This window comes from Moschus berezovskii, chromosome 20 (genome assembly GCF_049115385.1).
Source record: "Moschus berezovskii isolate FMDL1 chromosome 20, NW_MosBer_1.0, whole genome shotgun sequence".
Taxonomy (NCBI): domain Eukaryota; kingdom Metazoa; phylum Chordata; class Mammalia; order Artiodactyla; family Moschidae; genus Moschus; species Moschus berezovskii.
In genome coordinates this window covers 59,876,749-59,891,222 of record NC_142479.1, presented here as the reverse complement: position 1 = coordinate 59,891,222, position 14,474 = coordinate 59,876,749, and the positions used below count along the sequence as shown (strand labels likewise).

At 54.4% G+C, this 14,474-nt stretch overlaps 2 protein-coding genes across 4 annotated transcripts in view; one reads left to right on the top strand and one right to left on the bottom strand.

Annotated features, from left to right (window-relative positions):
• SCN4A (sodium voltage-gated channel alpha subunit 4) overlaps positions 1-14,474 on the top strand; it is a 67,805-nt gene that overhangs the window by 261 nt on the left and 53,070 nt on the right. Inside the window, exon 1 of one of the 3 annotated variants that reach the window (XM_055408205.2) lies at positions 10,999-11,220. The exons of 1 other annotated variant lie outside the window; for it this stretch is intronic. The gene's annotated coding sequence lies outside the window, so the exon portion shown is untranslated. Of the gene's footprint in view, positions 1-10,998; positions 11,221-12,008; positions 12,172-14,474 lie in introns of those variants that run through there. One more of the 3 variants, XM_055408206.2, reaches the window with a different exon arrangement.
• On the bottom strand, positions 344-3,899 carry PRR29 (proline rich 29). The gene is made up of 6 exons (XM_055408210.2): positions 3,620-3,899; positions 3,283-3,358; positions 3,010-3,116; positions 829-1,037; positions 597-667; positions 344-411 (listed from the first exon to the last, which is right to left on the bottom strand). Exons 1-6 carry the CDS (start codon positions 3,677-3,679, stop codon positions 344-346), a joined length of 591 nt encoding a protein of 196 aa, XP_055264185.2. The 5' UTR covers positions 3,680-3,899.

Sequence of the window (14,474 nt, the reverse complement as noted above, 5' to 3'; positions counted from 1 at the left end):
GGCCAAATGGAGTCCCTGCATCTCCAGTCGTCCAGAGAGAGGGGAAGGGGAGGAGGTCGAGGGAGGGCTCTGTCTCCCAGGCCTCTGCCAGCCGGGGCAGCAATCAATGGGACAGGGTTGGCCTTTCGTGTGGCTTCTGGGGCCTGGACAGGGCTCTAAGGGGCTCTCACCCCAGATCAGATATTAGGTTGGTTCAAGGTCTCTGTGTGGTGGAGACGGGACTCATTCACCTCGGGGAGACGGCCTGGTTGGCGATGGGGGTTAAGAAGGGTTGCCAGGTGTAGAAAGGGGGTGTTAGGCATGAGAGGGACATGGCGGCTCCAGGGCGGCTGTTTCCAACTCTTCAGTGAAGCTGGCCTGGGCCCCAGGACTGCTGTCTGTCCTCATTATGGGCCTCAGCATCGTAGTAGTCTAAGGGGGAGACTCACCGTGACTGCCCCCTGTCTCAGGGGACCCCAAAGAAGAGTTAAGGGGACAGACCTGCTGTCTGTAATGATGATAATAGGACATGCCCCCCACCTCAGGGCACATGGCCCCCCAAGCCTTCAGATCCACCCCTTGACCTGGGCCCTGCTGACCACCCACCTGGTCCCTACCTGAAGCTGGAGGTACATCTGCACCCACAGTTCCCGTGGCACTGGGTGGTGGGGGTGGGGGCACCACTCTCCTTAGATGGGGAAGAGAAAAGAAACCCACCATTAGAGTTATCAGAGTGGCCTCTGAAATTTGACCCAAAAGTCTCCCCACCCCACCCACAGACCCTGGCCAGTTCTTCCAGCCCCAGAACAAAGCTTTGGCAGCACCCAGAGCCCCAGCCTCACTTACAACCCCCTTTTTCCAGGCGCAGGAGGGTGGTACTGAATCTCAGCTGAATCCTGCACGTGAGGCTGGTGTAGGGGAGGGGAAAGGAGAGGGCCTGGCCAGGAGAGCAGGGGGCCCAGGGCAGGCATGGGGCAGGGCAGGTAGTGGTGGTGGAAAACCAGAGGCCCCTCCTCCTGGGCTTCAGTCTCCTCCTCCTGTTGAACCTCCAGGGAGACCTGGGAATTGTGCAAGATGGGAGGGGAGACAAGACAGCGTCAGATTCTCCCTGCCCCTGGTCCTCCATTCCTCTGAATTATTTCTTCAGATACACAGCTCAAAACGGCTCTTGTTTTTTGAGCATTTAAGACAAGCAAGCAAAGCACTTTGGAGAATTTATTCCTTATTCTGCAGGTGGGAAACTGGAGGCTCACAGGTTAAGCAGCTTTTCTAAGTTTCCCCAGCTCCTAAGTGGCCAAGCAGGGACTGGAGGGATCCAAATATGGCTCCAGAGCTGGGCCCAGGAGTCTGCTGGCCTCACCCTGTTACCGATTCAGGGTCATTGGACCCTTTAATGGACAAGGGATAGGCTACCCACTCCAGTATTCTTGGGCTTCCCTGGTGGCTCAGCTGGTAAAGAATCCACCTGCAATGTGGGAGACTTGGGTTCGATCCCTGGGTTGGGAAGATCCCCTGGAGAAGGGAACAGCTACCCACTCCAGTATTCTGGCCTGGAGAATTCCATGGACTATATAGTCCATGGGGTCATACGACTCTCTAATCAATAGATTTTAATAAGAAGCCAGCCAAGGAATTCAGGCTGAGAATTCACTAGGCCTCATGCCGCACCAGAGAGTGAGAACGACAGTGCCCAAGCTCCCTCCCCAAGAAGAGTGGGTTGGTTCCTTAAATGGGGAGAGAGTGAGGGCTGATGGGTGGGTTGGGCTGGAGGGGTGGCTTAGATGGTCCGCCCACTTTCTGGGTGGTGCCGTGCGCAGGGATCATGCGCAGTACCCTTCTTTTGCTCCCGGAAGCTCAGAAACAGCAGTTAATTTGTGACCCTTTTGTAGCTTATTGTTCATAAGTGCCCCAGCTGCGCATGCGTGAGTTATTTTTAGTTCCTTTGTTTTCCATTGATGGTTAGCCCAGGTGCAAGCACTTCTGTAAAGAGTTCTGGGCCCCAGCGCATCTCAAGCCCCAGTCCCTGATACACTTATGCCCCCGTTGAGGTGGGGTGCTCATCCGCAGGGCCACCCCCACCTCCAGGGCCGGCAGGGGAGGGGTGAAGGGATGGGATGGCAGCAGCTCCTCAGGGTCTCCCTCTGCCTCTGACCAGCCCCTCCTTGAACCTCTTCTCTGCTCCCTCCAAGCTGACTGGCATCCTCTCTCCACCCAGCTGTCACTCCTCCGGACCTCTCAGGGTGCCTATCACCCGCTAAATAAGACTCCTCCTTAGAGCTCCTCCCATGTACCCCGACCCCCCCAACACACACAGGCAAGTACACAAGGTTTCCTCCATTCTGTCTCTGACTTTGTCGCTGTTCACCTAGATGATGGACTGTACACCCCTCACCTTCAAGCATCAGAATCCTACCTGGCTTTTTTTTTTTTTTCTTTTTGGCCCCACCAAGAGGCTTCTGGGATCTTAGTTCCCTGACCAGGGATTGAACCCCGGGCTCTCCAGCAGTGGAAGCTCGTAGTCCTAACATTGGACCACCAGGGAATTCCTCTACCTGGATTTTAAGGGCTTGTTCTAAGGCCACGTGCTCTTCCGAGGACCCCCAACCAGGTGGCCCTCACAATTTGTACCAGTCACAGCCAAAGTTGCCTTGTATTCACAGTCATCCATTTAGTCAGTCATTTGTTCAACGAAAGCAATTGAGCCCCTAGTAATATTACCTGATATAATTATCAGGTACCCTATAGTCCCAGGGTACAGTGGAGCCTCTCTATCCCTGGGAGTCCAGTGGGGGATGCACTGCAGGGGATCTTTGAACATAAGACCTGAGTGGTCTGGATTTTGGGACCCCCTACCTCTACTCCATGGAGGATGGTATGGCCATCTGGCACATAATATATGTCAAACAGAGAAGCCACATAGATGTGGGCTGACTTTTGGCTCCTCTGTCACCTGATTTTTTTCTTTTTTTTCTCAAGATAGAGGGAACCCCAAATGTTTGCCCAGTCCACCCCCACCCCCAGGCAACGCACCTGCGGGTGAGTCCAGGAAAGCCCCTGGTTGAGCGCCGCTGCCACTTGGCCACTCAGAAACAGCTGGTTCATCTGAACGTTCTGTAGCATCATCAGCTCCAGCAGGTCTAGGGGACTGGAGTTCAGCAGGCCCCCGCCAGCCCTTCCCCTGCCCTTGCCTCGATGCCAGGGTCATTTCCCCAGCGTCCCGCCCCGGGGGTGGGGGGTGGGGCGGCGCCCAGAGAATGTGCCGGGCAGAGCAGGGTACAAAATGGGGAACTCCCGGAGTCTCACCTTCCTTCACGCGGCCTGGCTGAGGGCATGGAGGTTGGATGGTCCACGGGAGGGGCTGCAGAATGGTCACCCAGGGCTGGGGGGAGGGGGGCTCAGTCAGGCAGGCGGGAAAGGGCTGGGGAGCCCCTAAACTTGCAGGAGCTTCTCCCCTTTGCCCCCCCACGGCCTCCCAGTTCTCTGTCAAGTCTCTTTCTCTCCGGCTGGGGTCTCTATCCTCACCACCCCCTCCAGGGTTTCGAACCTCAAGGAACATTTCCCCAACTCAGCCCCCCAACCCTCGCCTGCCCACAAGGTCTTCCAGATAAAGGCAGGCTCCGCTCCCTGACTCAGCCTTCACCATCGGGGCTGCAGTCTGTGCTGGGGGATGACTCCAGCTCCCTCCAGTCCCTGAGGCCATGGCCAGCTGCGGGGATCAGGGTTACCTTGACGACACTGGAGGACGCCAAATTCTCCTCCCACGCATGCGCAGGTCCCGCCTGCGCTCTGGTGCCAGGGCTTTAGCCCTAAGTCCCCGCCTCCAACTCTACGGAGGAGGGGTTCCCGAGGATCCTCACCCCACAGCTCCCGAGGCCCGACTCTCTCCCAGATGTCCACATCCAAACCCCTGTGCTGGGGCTCTCTGGACATCGCGTCTCATCCTACGCTGTATCTCACATCCTTGGGCATCCCCAGCACCAGGCCTGGGGAGTGGGGTGGGAGGGGTGGGGGTAGGGGGTGGAGGAAGGGGTCGGGGAATGTTTGTTGAATGAATAAATGAGTGATTGGGGAGGCCCACCCCACCTCGGACCCTTGGTTTTCCGGCTGGAGCCCAACTGACTAGGATGATGAGTTAGGAGTAGAGAATTATACTGCAGTAGGCTTAGGGACAGAGGGCAGGTGATTAAGGAGGGCAGGGGAATTGCTCCACATCTCTTGCTCCGGGGCTTCGTGGTAGAGAATCCGCCTGTAGTGCCGGAGACGGAGGAAACGCAGGTTCGATCCCTGGGTTGGGAAGACGCCCTGGAGAAGGGCATGGCAACCCACTCCAGTATTCTTGCCTGGATAATCCCATGAACAGAGGAGCCTGGCGGGCTGCCGTCCATGGGGGTTGCAAAGAGTCAGACATGACTGAGCACAGACACACACTCTGAATCAGAGGGCCGGCCTGCAGGCCAAGAGAGGCTTCTGGAGCAGACCATGGAGGGAAACACTGACCAAGTTCGCAGGAAAGGCTGGCCCCTGTTTGCTCCCTGGTCCCTGGTCAAGGTGAGCCACTTCTCCAAAGAAGTGGAGAGTGGGGAGTTTAACATCAGTGCCCCCATTATTGTCCCTTATCTTTTAAAAATTACCAAAGCATGCATTCTTTTGACAGGAAGTTATCAAGGTCTTCTTTGCTTAAGAACAGGTGAAGGGAGAGATCTGTTTCGGCAGCTGTGACCATCCTAAGATAGGCCTTGAGCAGCAGTCGAAGAAAATCCAGACAGGAAGCTGGGATTAGCACCCTGGAGTTGCCCTTCCCCCATCCTCCACTTCTGTTCTGTTCTCCTTCCCAGCAGTCCTGGTGTCTAGAACAAGAAAGGCCATTTGCACCTCCTCGCCAGTAAACCTTCATCCCTGTCTCTGGGAGATGGGCTACTGTGGGCAGTGCATTAGCTGTCCCCAGAGGTCTTCTGGCTTCAACAGCCATGACCAAGCTGAGATGGAGGACTGTGGTCCCAGGCCCACCCTCATTCCAGGTAGAAAGAGGGAACCAAGCCTTGTGCCCAGGAGGTGCCTGTGTGTGCTTCTTCTGTGCACTCTTGGCACAGCGGTGTATCCTTGCTGGTTCCAACATTGTTGGGAAGTGAAAAAGGAGGGCACAGCCTTCTATGAGAAAGGATCATGAAAAAGAGAGAACTCAGTCGCTGAAGGATGGAGCTCTGAAGGAAGTGGAGACCCTTAGAATGGGGCCAATGGATGAGACAGGGCAGCCCAGGCTGGGGACACAGCCAAAGCAAAGGCATAGATGCAGGAATGGACAGAACCGAGAAAGATCCAGTGGCTCAAACTGCCTGGCGGGGTGAGGGGAGCTGGGCAGAGGGACGTTCCAGGCAGACCCAGGTCAGACTCCATGGCCAAGTTATAGAACTGAGGCTTTGCCATATGGGTAATGGTAAATTCTTGGTGGGTTTTGCAGGAGAGAAATAAGCGGATGACGTGTACATAGCTGTTTTAGGAAGATTTATCTTGTTTGTCGTATCTTTGTTTATGTCAACCAGAATTAGAAAGGACAGATGTCTGATGGGATATGTCTTCCCAGTGGAATACTTGTTCCACCATTGACAATTTTGGTACAAAATATATCTAATTGACGTGGAACAATGTCCAACAGAGTCGAGCAAGGCAATCAGAAAGCAGCGTAAGATCTTATTTTTGTTTTAAAAATTATATGTATAAATGTGCATGTGTGTGTGGAGAGAAAGAACGAAAGAGAAGGAAAGAAGGAGAGAGAGCTCTAGAGACGGGGGCAATTATAGAGAAGCTGTCAGGGCGGCCCACCCCTGCCAGGCTCCCCGCTTCTCCACCCCTTCACAATGCCTCCTGGGATCGCCCTCCAAATGAACTACCTGCTCCCAAGTCCTTGTTTCAGGCTCTGCTTTGGGGGGAATTCAAACACCAGTCTCACCCCTTTTCCATGTCTTCTGCCCAGGCTGCTGCTAACTCGGGGGGAAATCTATTCTAGTAGCTCTCTGATGAATTTGTGTCCCATGATGAGAAATACCGAAGTAGACATTGAAGAACATTCATCTGGGAATATAAAGTCCGTGGATTAAACTGAGGCAAAGCTGGAGGCAGGGAGGCCAGCAAGGAAGCCACCTTCCTTCCCTGTAAAGAAAAAGAGGCAGGAAGAGTGATCATTTTGATACCTCACATGTAAGATTGTATGTTAACCTCATGTGAGACTGCTTGTATTTTGGAAGACAGGGCTGAGATTCAAACAGTCTGGTTCTGGTATGCAATTAGAGTTCATTGTCAAAGGAAACTGAAGCCCTTGCCCTTTGAATAATGGGAAAACCACACACTTAGCTGGCAGTGCACTTATCAGTGCAACAGAGGAGTTGACTTCCTGACTATTCGCCCTGCCTACTATTATTTTGTCTGGGGTGTTGAACATTCCACATAGTCCCTTTCCTTTTCTTCTCAATGGGGACTCATTTACACCTTCGGTTTTGTGTTGTTTTTTTTAAAATGTTCCAAGACAGCATGTACCAAAAGTCCTCCCCATTGCCTTGGTAAATCTATTCCTGTCAATAAGCTAGACATAGAAAAAAGATTCCTACTCAAATGTACCCATTGCAGTGTTATTTTTAAGAGCTGAAAGTTGAAAGTTACCCAATATCCAGTAATAGGGAAGTGGTTATGTAAATGGAGGCAGTTCACTCCAAGGAAGAGCGTGCAGCCATTAAAAACCATGGGATGGGAAAAGGTGGCTCCCTCCTCTCTTCCTCAGATGGAAATGGAGAGACAAGGATCCTTTTAAGAATTCAAGCGGAGGGACTTCCCTGGTGGTCCAGTGGTTAGAATCCACTTGCCAATGCAGGGGACGTGGGCTCAATCCCTGTTCGGGGAACTAAGATCCAACACAGCACTGATCAACTGAGCCCGTGGGCCCTAACTACAGAGGCACACAGCCAAATAATTAATTAATAATAATAAAATAATTTAACTGGAAATGTCCGTGTTTCTTTTCAGTACAGATGAGGAGGTGCCACGTGGAGAGAGATTGACGTAGTGGCAGGCTCTTTTGGGAGGGCCCAGTTCTTAAAGAGGCACAAGTGGAAGGAATTAGAATATGATGGTTGAAAGAGAGGTGTTAAATGCCAATTTGCAGAATTACAAGACTAATGGATTTGTGGACAGAAGTCTTGAAATTGTAACAGTAAAGAAATTCCATTTTTCCTCTTAGAGGCTCCAACTCTGCTATTTCTACAAATTGTGGTTATCCTTGTGAGATGTGTGTGTGTGTGTGTGTGTGGTGGTTGGGGATGGGGGAGGTTATCCAAAAGGCCCCTGGTGGTACTTTGAAGACTTATAAACGTAGATCTGGCTTCCCAGGTGGTGCTAGTGGTAAAGAGCCCACCTGCCAATGCAGGAGACATAAGAGACATGGGTTTGATCCCTGCATCGGGAAGATCTCCTGGAGGAGGGCTCAGCAACCCACTCCAGTATTCTTGCCTGGAGAATCCCCACAGACAGAGGAGCCTGGTGGGCTACAGTCCACGGGGTCACAGAGTCGGACACGACTGAAGCAACTTAGCATGCATACAGCACGCACACACAGATCACACCAGTGGGACTGGGATGCTGTGTGCTGGGGACACAGTTTCAATGTCTCACCCCACCAGAACAGAGCTATGATATGGAGTCCAGAATCCTCCCCTTCTAGGCTCCCTGGAATTGGGGTGCCCCCAACCATGCCTGCCAAACTCCCAGGAAGTCACCCTTGACAGAATGATTCAGGGAAGAAATTGACTGCTCAGGCCAAGGGGTGGGAGATGGGAGAGGATGTGCCGGGGCCAATTCCTGTGGGTCAGAGTGAGATTTTTCTGAAAGGGGATTCTAGTGTGCAGAATTCTTTGGCTTGTGGACAACTGAAATTCAACCTAAACCAGTTTAAATAAAAGGAACATTTTTGGGCTCATGTGATACAGAAGGACAGTGATGGAGTTGGTTCATAGTGTCTTCAGGTTCCTCTAATCCATCCTCTTTGTCTCCCCGCCCCCCTCGTATGGTGTCCCCCCTTCCTATAAATAGACTCTTTCACTTCTGACAGACATCCCCTGGGCACCTTCAGATGTGCTCTAGTTACTCTAGACAAACTTGGAGAATCTCATGGAGAGAGAGATCTTTCTTTTGTATTGATACATATAAATCCCCAGGAAGGACTGTCACTGGCTCTTGCTGTTGTTCAGTCACTCAGCTGTGTCCGACTCTGTGATCCCATGGACTGCAGCACATCAGGCTTCCCTGTCCTTCACTATCTCCCAGAGCTTGATCATCACAGTCGAGTCGGGGATGCCATCCAACCATCTCGTCCTCTGCCTTCCCCTTCTCCTCCTGCCCTCAACCTTTCCCAGCATCAGGGTCTTTTCCAATGAGTCAGCTCTTCTCATCAGGTGGCCAAAGTACTGGAGCTTCAGCTTCAGCATCAGTCCTTTCAATGAATATTCAGGGCTAATTTCCTTTAGGATTGACTGGTTTGATCTGCTTGCAGTCCAAGGGACTGTCAAGAGTCTTTTCCAATACCACAGTTCGAAAGCATCAATTCTTCAGCGCTCAGCCTTCTTTATGGTCCAACTCACACATTCCTACATGACTACTGGAAAAACCATAGCTTTGACTATATGGACCTTTGATTGGCCCTATTGAGTCACATATCCAGCTTTTAACCAACCACTGTGGCCAAGAGGATTGGCCAGACCTAGGTGACAGTGTCCATCTCTGTGGCCAGGGCAAGGTGGCTGTCCTGTAATCAGAAGCTAGGCCAGAATCACATTTTTGGAGTAGGGAAGGAGCAGTTCCCCAAAGAAAGGAAGAATATTGTTATCAATAGATATTGTTATCAATAGAATGTTATCTATAACATTCCCCTCGGGCTGTGGAAAAAAAGTCATATTTAACACACAGCTTTTGTTTTCCCATGATCCCCACCCCTAATCCAAATGGCACCTTGTGCAAATCAGAAAAATTAGCCCCTTCCTCGAGATATTTTGCCACTATCTGCTAGAAAACTATCATCTTAAATATACTAATCTATAATGACTATAGATGTGATTGGTTCCCAGAATTGTGCAGTGCACAACCCATACAACCGAATGCATACAACCCTGCCGCCTTATGTACTATGATTCCCTTCAATAACTTCACTTCCTCATTAAAGAAAGTCTGACTCCATAGAGCTTTGGGCAGTGGCAAGGCAGAGACCTAAAGGGCAGAGCCATAATTGGGAATGACAGCTGCCTCCCACCACCTCCCCTCCAGTGCCCACGGACAGGGAGCAGTGTGCTATCAAGGGAACACTGACCAGGAATTCCAGACGGTGGCCAGCAGCAAAGCAAACTGGAGCTGCATCAGGACTGGGAGTGACGAGAAGGACCCCCGGGGAGCAGTTTCAGGGAGACAACTTGCGAAGGATGTGAGATAAAATCTCATGTTTTCTCTGAATGCCGGAAGAAGCAAAGAAGTCGGGGCCGGCAGACGCTGGACTACACTAGCAATACAACCACATGGGAAATGGTTGTCAGGTCAGTGAGCAAAGCAGGATAAAGAACCTTGCAGCGAAAACACCAAGGCTTCCACCCTGGTCTAAAGACACGCCTCTAAGGGTGTGAATGACTCACTGGGAGGAGATGTTCGAAGTCTGGGCATAGCAGGAACTTCTCAGACCACAGCCAGGCCTGGCCCCCAGGGAGGGGCTGGACTATGCTGAAGCTGGAACCACAGAGAGGCCCTGGGAGGAGAGGTACCATAGGGCCAGCTCCCAGGACTGAGGGTGACAGCTCCACGGGCTTCCCTATGCCCCTTGCAAAGGTCACTCTGGCCTGGGCTCAGCTCAGGAGGAGCTCTGGCTGCCAGAAAAGTCAGTGGCAGTGAGGGGTCTGGGAGACTGGGGGATGTTTTGGGGGACAGTTACTCTGGATTCACTCAAGAGATTCTCTTGTTTGCCCGGGGGGCAGGAGCTAATGAGCAACAAGAGATGGGTCATTTCTCGACACCTCCACTAGAGGTCACCACAGCCCCAGAGTGGAAGTGGGGGAGGGGGCTAAACTAACCTCCTCCCTCCCCAGCTTCCGAGGGACAGATGTCTAGTCGCTGGGGTGGGGGAGTGTTGGGAGAGAAATGACCCTCAAGACTGCTGTGTGGTCCAGCTAAACAGCTGTGTTGGGGGGAGGAGTTCCTGGGTGTGAGATGTGGGTGTGGGTAGTCAGACATACACTTGATAAAAACCTAGTGACCAGGGACTTGCCTGGTGGTCCAGTGGCAAAAAACTCCACACACTGGGAAATGCAAGGGGCCCAGGTTCGATCTCTGGTCGGGAAACTAGATCCCGCATGCCACAGCTAAGATCCTGTGCAATCAAATAAATAAATAAAATCAATATTTTTTAAAAATATAATGACCATAGGTACATATAGGTGGCCCTATGTACACGTGAATGGAAGCATGTTATGTGGGCACGGACCAAAGCCCGGATATAAATAACATGCCTGAAATTCCCAAATACATGGGCATGACTGTGGTGTGGGTACACATTTGAGGCAACTATAGTGTCTGGGATATGCAACATCTGTGCTCATCTGGGCAGGAGAGTGCATGTGGCTGCACGTGTGTAATAATACACATATGCACAAACCTGCTGTGAGCGTGGGAACATGTCTATGTGAGAAACAGGCATGCATTTGAAAGTGTGACATGCTGTGGAAGCATTTGTGTGACTGTGTGAAGGGTATAGTTTACATGTCCGGCTGAGCATGTATGAGTGTGACAGTGGGCAGGGGGGAGCAGAGCCATGAGTGTGTACAGAGTGTGCCAGCCAGTGTGTGCCCCGGGAGTGCTTCTGGGAACAAGTGTGAAAGGACAGTCCTGTATGAGAATGAGCCTGTGGGCTCAGACGCATGCCCCAGTGGGTGTGTGCGTGCGTGTGTGAGAGAGTGGACGAACGTGTCCAGTGTGTCACGCTCCGGGTCAGCGTCCCCCCCAGCCCAGGCAGTCCCAAGCAGAGCCCCGGGCACCCGTGAGGCAAGCGCGGCCCAGGCTCCCACCTGAAGATTGGCCGGGTCCTCAGGTTTCACTCATGACCCTGTGACATCAGCGGCAGCAGCTGTCCCCGCCGGCCGGCCCCCCGGCCAAGTCCCCCAGAGTCCCAGCCCCAGCCCGAGGTGGGCACGCCGCTCCGGGCTCATCTGCTCCCATCCAACAGTGAGTACTGCGCCCCCCTCCACACCCCACTGGGCTGGGCACCCCGAGGGCAGGCCACCCCTAGGGGACTGGCGCCCTGGCCCCCAGCCCAGCCTGGCTCCGAGGAGGTCACCACTTTGCTCCGGGCACCACTGTCCTCCTGCCCACGCCGGGCCCTGCTCCGCGGCCACCCTGCCCAAGCTCCTTGGGCCGTGACCCCGGCCGGATCCCTGTGCTTGCCTCTCCCTGCCCCGTCGGCCTGTGCCCTGTCTGGCCGACCGGCCCTGCCCTCAGCCAGGGTTGTCGTCCTGATCACAGACAGCCCAGGGGCTAAGGCTCGGCTCCGGACGGGGTGACCCAAGGGACAGAGATGGGACTGAGTTTCTCAGGAGAGGAGGGTGGAGGGCCCAGAGCAGTGACTCGGCTCGGCATGAACGCAGTGGCCCAGAAGGCAGGGCTGGCGGGGAGGGGAGCGGGAGGCCGGCTGGGGGGTGGCGGCAGCTCCTTTGCTCTGCTGGAACAGGAATCTGTGAGATGCCAGCAGAGGACACATCTTGGGCTGAGAGGCCAGCCGGGCTCTGCCCGCTGCCCCTGCCTCTCCCTGCCCCGGGGCACACTTGGGCTCCTCTCCTGGAGAAACTGAGGAGGAGGTGGGCAGAGGAGCAGCTACTCTTAGTGGAGGGGGTGTGGGGACAGGGAGCCAGAAAGTCCAGGGCGAGGGGCATCCCACATGGGGCCGCCACACTGAAGGGTCTCTGGGGGACTCAGAAGGAGACTGGAGCTGGGGTGAGGGGGCTGGAGGTGGGGGGCAGGGGTTCAGTGCCAGGACAGAGCACAACCCCCCTCCTCGCTGGCAGAGCAGGGCACCCAGGACGCTGGGAGGGAGCATGGGCAGGAGCTGGCCGAGAAGGCCTGACGGTCTGAGCAGAGATGGGAGAAGGTGTTTTTGGAAACTCATGGAGCTGAAGGGAGGTATGTTTTGTGTGTGTTGGGGGAGTTTGTTCAAAAGATCGAAGATGCCCCATCTAGAAGGCCTGGGGAGGGGGTGGGATGGAGGCTTCCAAGCATGTACTGGTAGGGGCAGGGAGGCCTGAGCCCCTTCCCACTCTGCCCCGTTAAGTACTGTGTCCCAATGCCCCTCACCCTGCTCAGGGCATGGGGTCAGGGCAGGGGGCCAGGTCCTGATGAGAGCTTGAGACACCCCACTGTGGGGAGATGGCTTTCTAGGTGGAGACTAGACAGGTCTGCCTCCGACCTATACTGCCCACTGTGGGTACCTGTCCCAGAGCCCAGGAAGGCTAGAGCCCAGGGGAGCCTTGACATGATGTAACTGTTGCTCAGTCTTGTCCGACTCTTTGCGACCACATGGACTGTAGCCCGCCAGGTTCCTCTGTCCATGGGCTTCTCCAGGCAAGAATACTAGAATAGGTTGCGATGCCTTCCTCCAGGGGATCTTCCCAACCCAGGGATCAAACTTGCGTCTCCTGTATCTACAGCATTGCAGGCAGGTTCTTTACCGCTGAGCCACTTGGGAAGGCTTGAAGGCCATTTAATTCAGCCACTAAAGATGAGCCAGCTTGGGGAGGGCAGCTAGAGACTAGTTTCCGTGTCTGTCTAATCTGGAGAGGGGAGGAGGCTGACAGAATTTGGGATGGAACCATAGGTGAGCGTTGTTGTCACTCATCTGGGGTGGCAGTGACTGAACCCAGGTGTGCAGAGCTGGGGTTGGGGGCGGGCGTCAGAGGGCTGGTTCTCCCAGGACCCTCCAGCTTCTTCCAGGGTCATCCCCAGTCCCCTGCTCATGGCCAGTGGTGTGGATGGTTATAGCCACTGCACTAGTATTTGGAGCAACGTCCCCTGTGTGGGATGATGCAGGGGCCCAGACATAACCCAAGGCCCACCCTCATCTTCATGCCAGGCAGCTCTCACGGGATGGGAGGGGTTTGGGAAGTACTTAAGGGTCCTTCCTAGGTGGTCCCATCCCTGCCTGGCTTCCTTGTCATTTTTGCATCGGGACCTGCACAGGGTGGAGGCTCAGGACTCAGGGTCACCTCCAGCTCTAGGCTAGCCTGAGTGTCAAAGTCTGCCCAGCCATCTTCCCTGCCCTGACTCACCCAGGCCCAGGGGAGGGGAAGCCCTGAAGCTGACGCTGAAGGCATTGAACTCCTGGCCAGAGGCTGGAGGTGGTCCTGACAAAGACCCTGACTTTGGGGGCAACTCAATGGCACCCCACTCCAGTACTCTTGCCTGGAAAATCCCATGGATGGAGGAGCCTGGTAGGCTGTAGTCCGTGGGGTCGCTAAGGGTCGGATACGACTGAGCGACTTCACTTTCACTTTTCACTTTCACACATTGGAGAAGGAAATGGCATTGAACTCCTGGCCAGAGGCTGGAGGTGGTCCTGACAAAGACCCTGCCTTTGGGGGCAACTCAATGGCACCCCACTCCAGTGTTCCTGCCTGGAGAATCCCAGGGACGGGGGAGCCTGGTGGGCTGCCGTCTATGGTTCGTACAGAGTCGGACACGACTGAAGTGACTTAGCAGCAGCAGCAGCTAGCCACCAGAACAGAGAAAAGCGTGGGTGAAGGCAGGAAGGGATGGGTTTAGAGAAGGCTCCTAGGGGAGGCAAGGCAGAGAGGAGAGAAGGGATTGAACCCTCCAGACCAGAGTGGGAAAGGCTCACCCTTCCCAGGTGATAGGAGAGGTGCATAGAAGGAACATGAAAGATCTGAGCCCAGGGGCCTCGGAGAGCAGGTAGAGAGAAGGCAGGGAGGAGAAGTCAACAGCCCCAGTCCACATTACACAAACCTCTGTCCCTCAAGTCCTCTTAGAGGGAAGTCTCAGGTTCAGAGGGTCCTGTCACTTACCTGGGGCACATGGCTTGTGAGGGGCCAGGGCTCTGTCCACAGTAGCCATGGCCCCTACTCCCTGGGGCAGAGCTCACCCCCGAGACCCTGGGGGCAAGGTCCCTGGGGGCATCCCTAGGGGTCCCCAACTCTGCAGTGGCAGGAACAGGCCCGCACTCCCCCGGCTCCACTGGAAGGTGCTCATGGGGCTGGGGAATCCCAGGGTCTCTCCACCTCCGCCACCCCAGCCCCAGGCCTTCCCTGCGCTCTGGCCCCCATTCTGCCTCGTCAGCACAGCTATTTTTATTCCCTGCAGTTTTCAGTCAACAGCCCTTGTGTGTGTGTGGCGGGAGGGGCGGCAGGGAACGGGACAGCCAGAGGAGAGGGAGGGGCTCGAGGAGCCCACTGGGCAGTGGGGGTGGCAGGGGA

What these genes read in the sequence shown, in the direction of transcription:
- PRR29 (XM_055408210.2), bottom strand. Translation starts at nt 3,679, where the DNA reads ATGGCCTCAGGGACTGGAGGGAGCTGGAGTCATCCCCCAGCACAGACT. An exon ending in GCCAGGCCGCGTGAAGGAAG is followed by an intron (nt 3,117 to 3,282) that starts GTGAGACTCCGG and finishes CCAGTCCCCTAG; the next exon opens with ACCTGCTGGAGCTGATGATG. An exon ending in AGATGTACCTCCAGCTTCAG is followed by an intron (nt 412 to 596) that starts GTAGGGACCAGG and finishes TCTCCCCCTTAG; the next exon opens with ACTACTACGATGCTGAGGCC.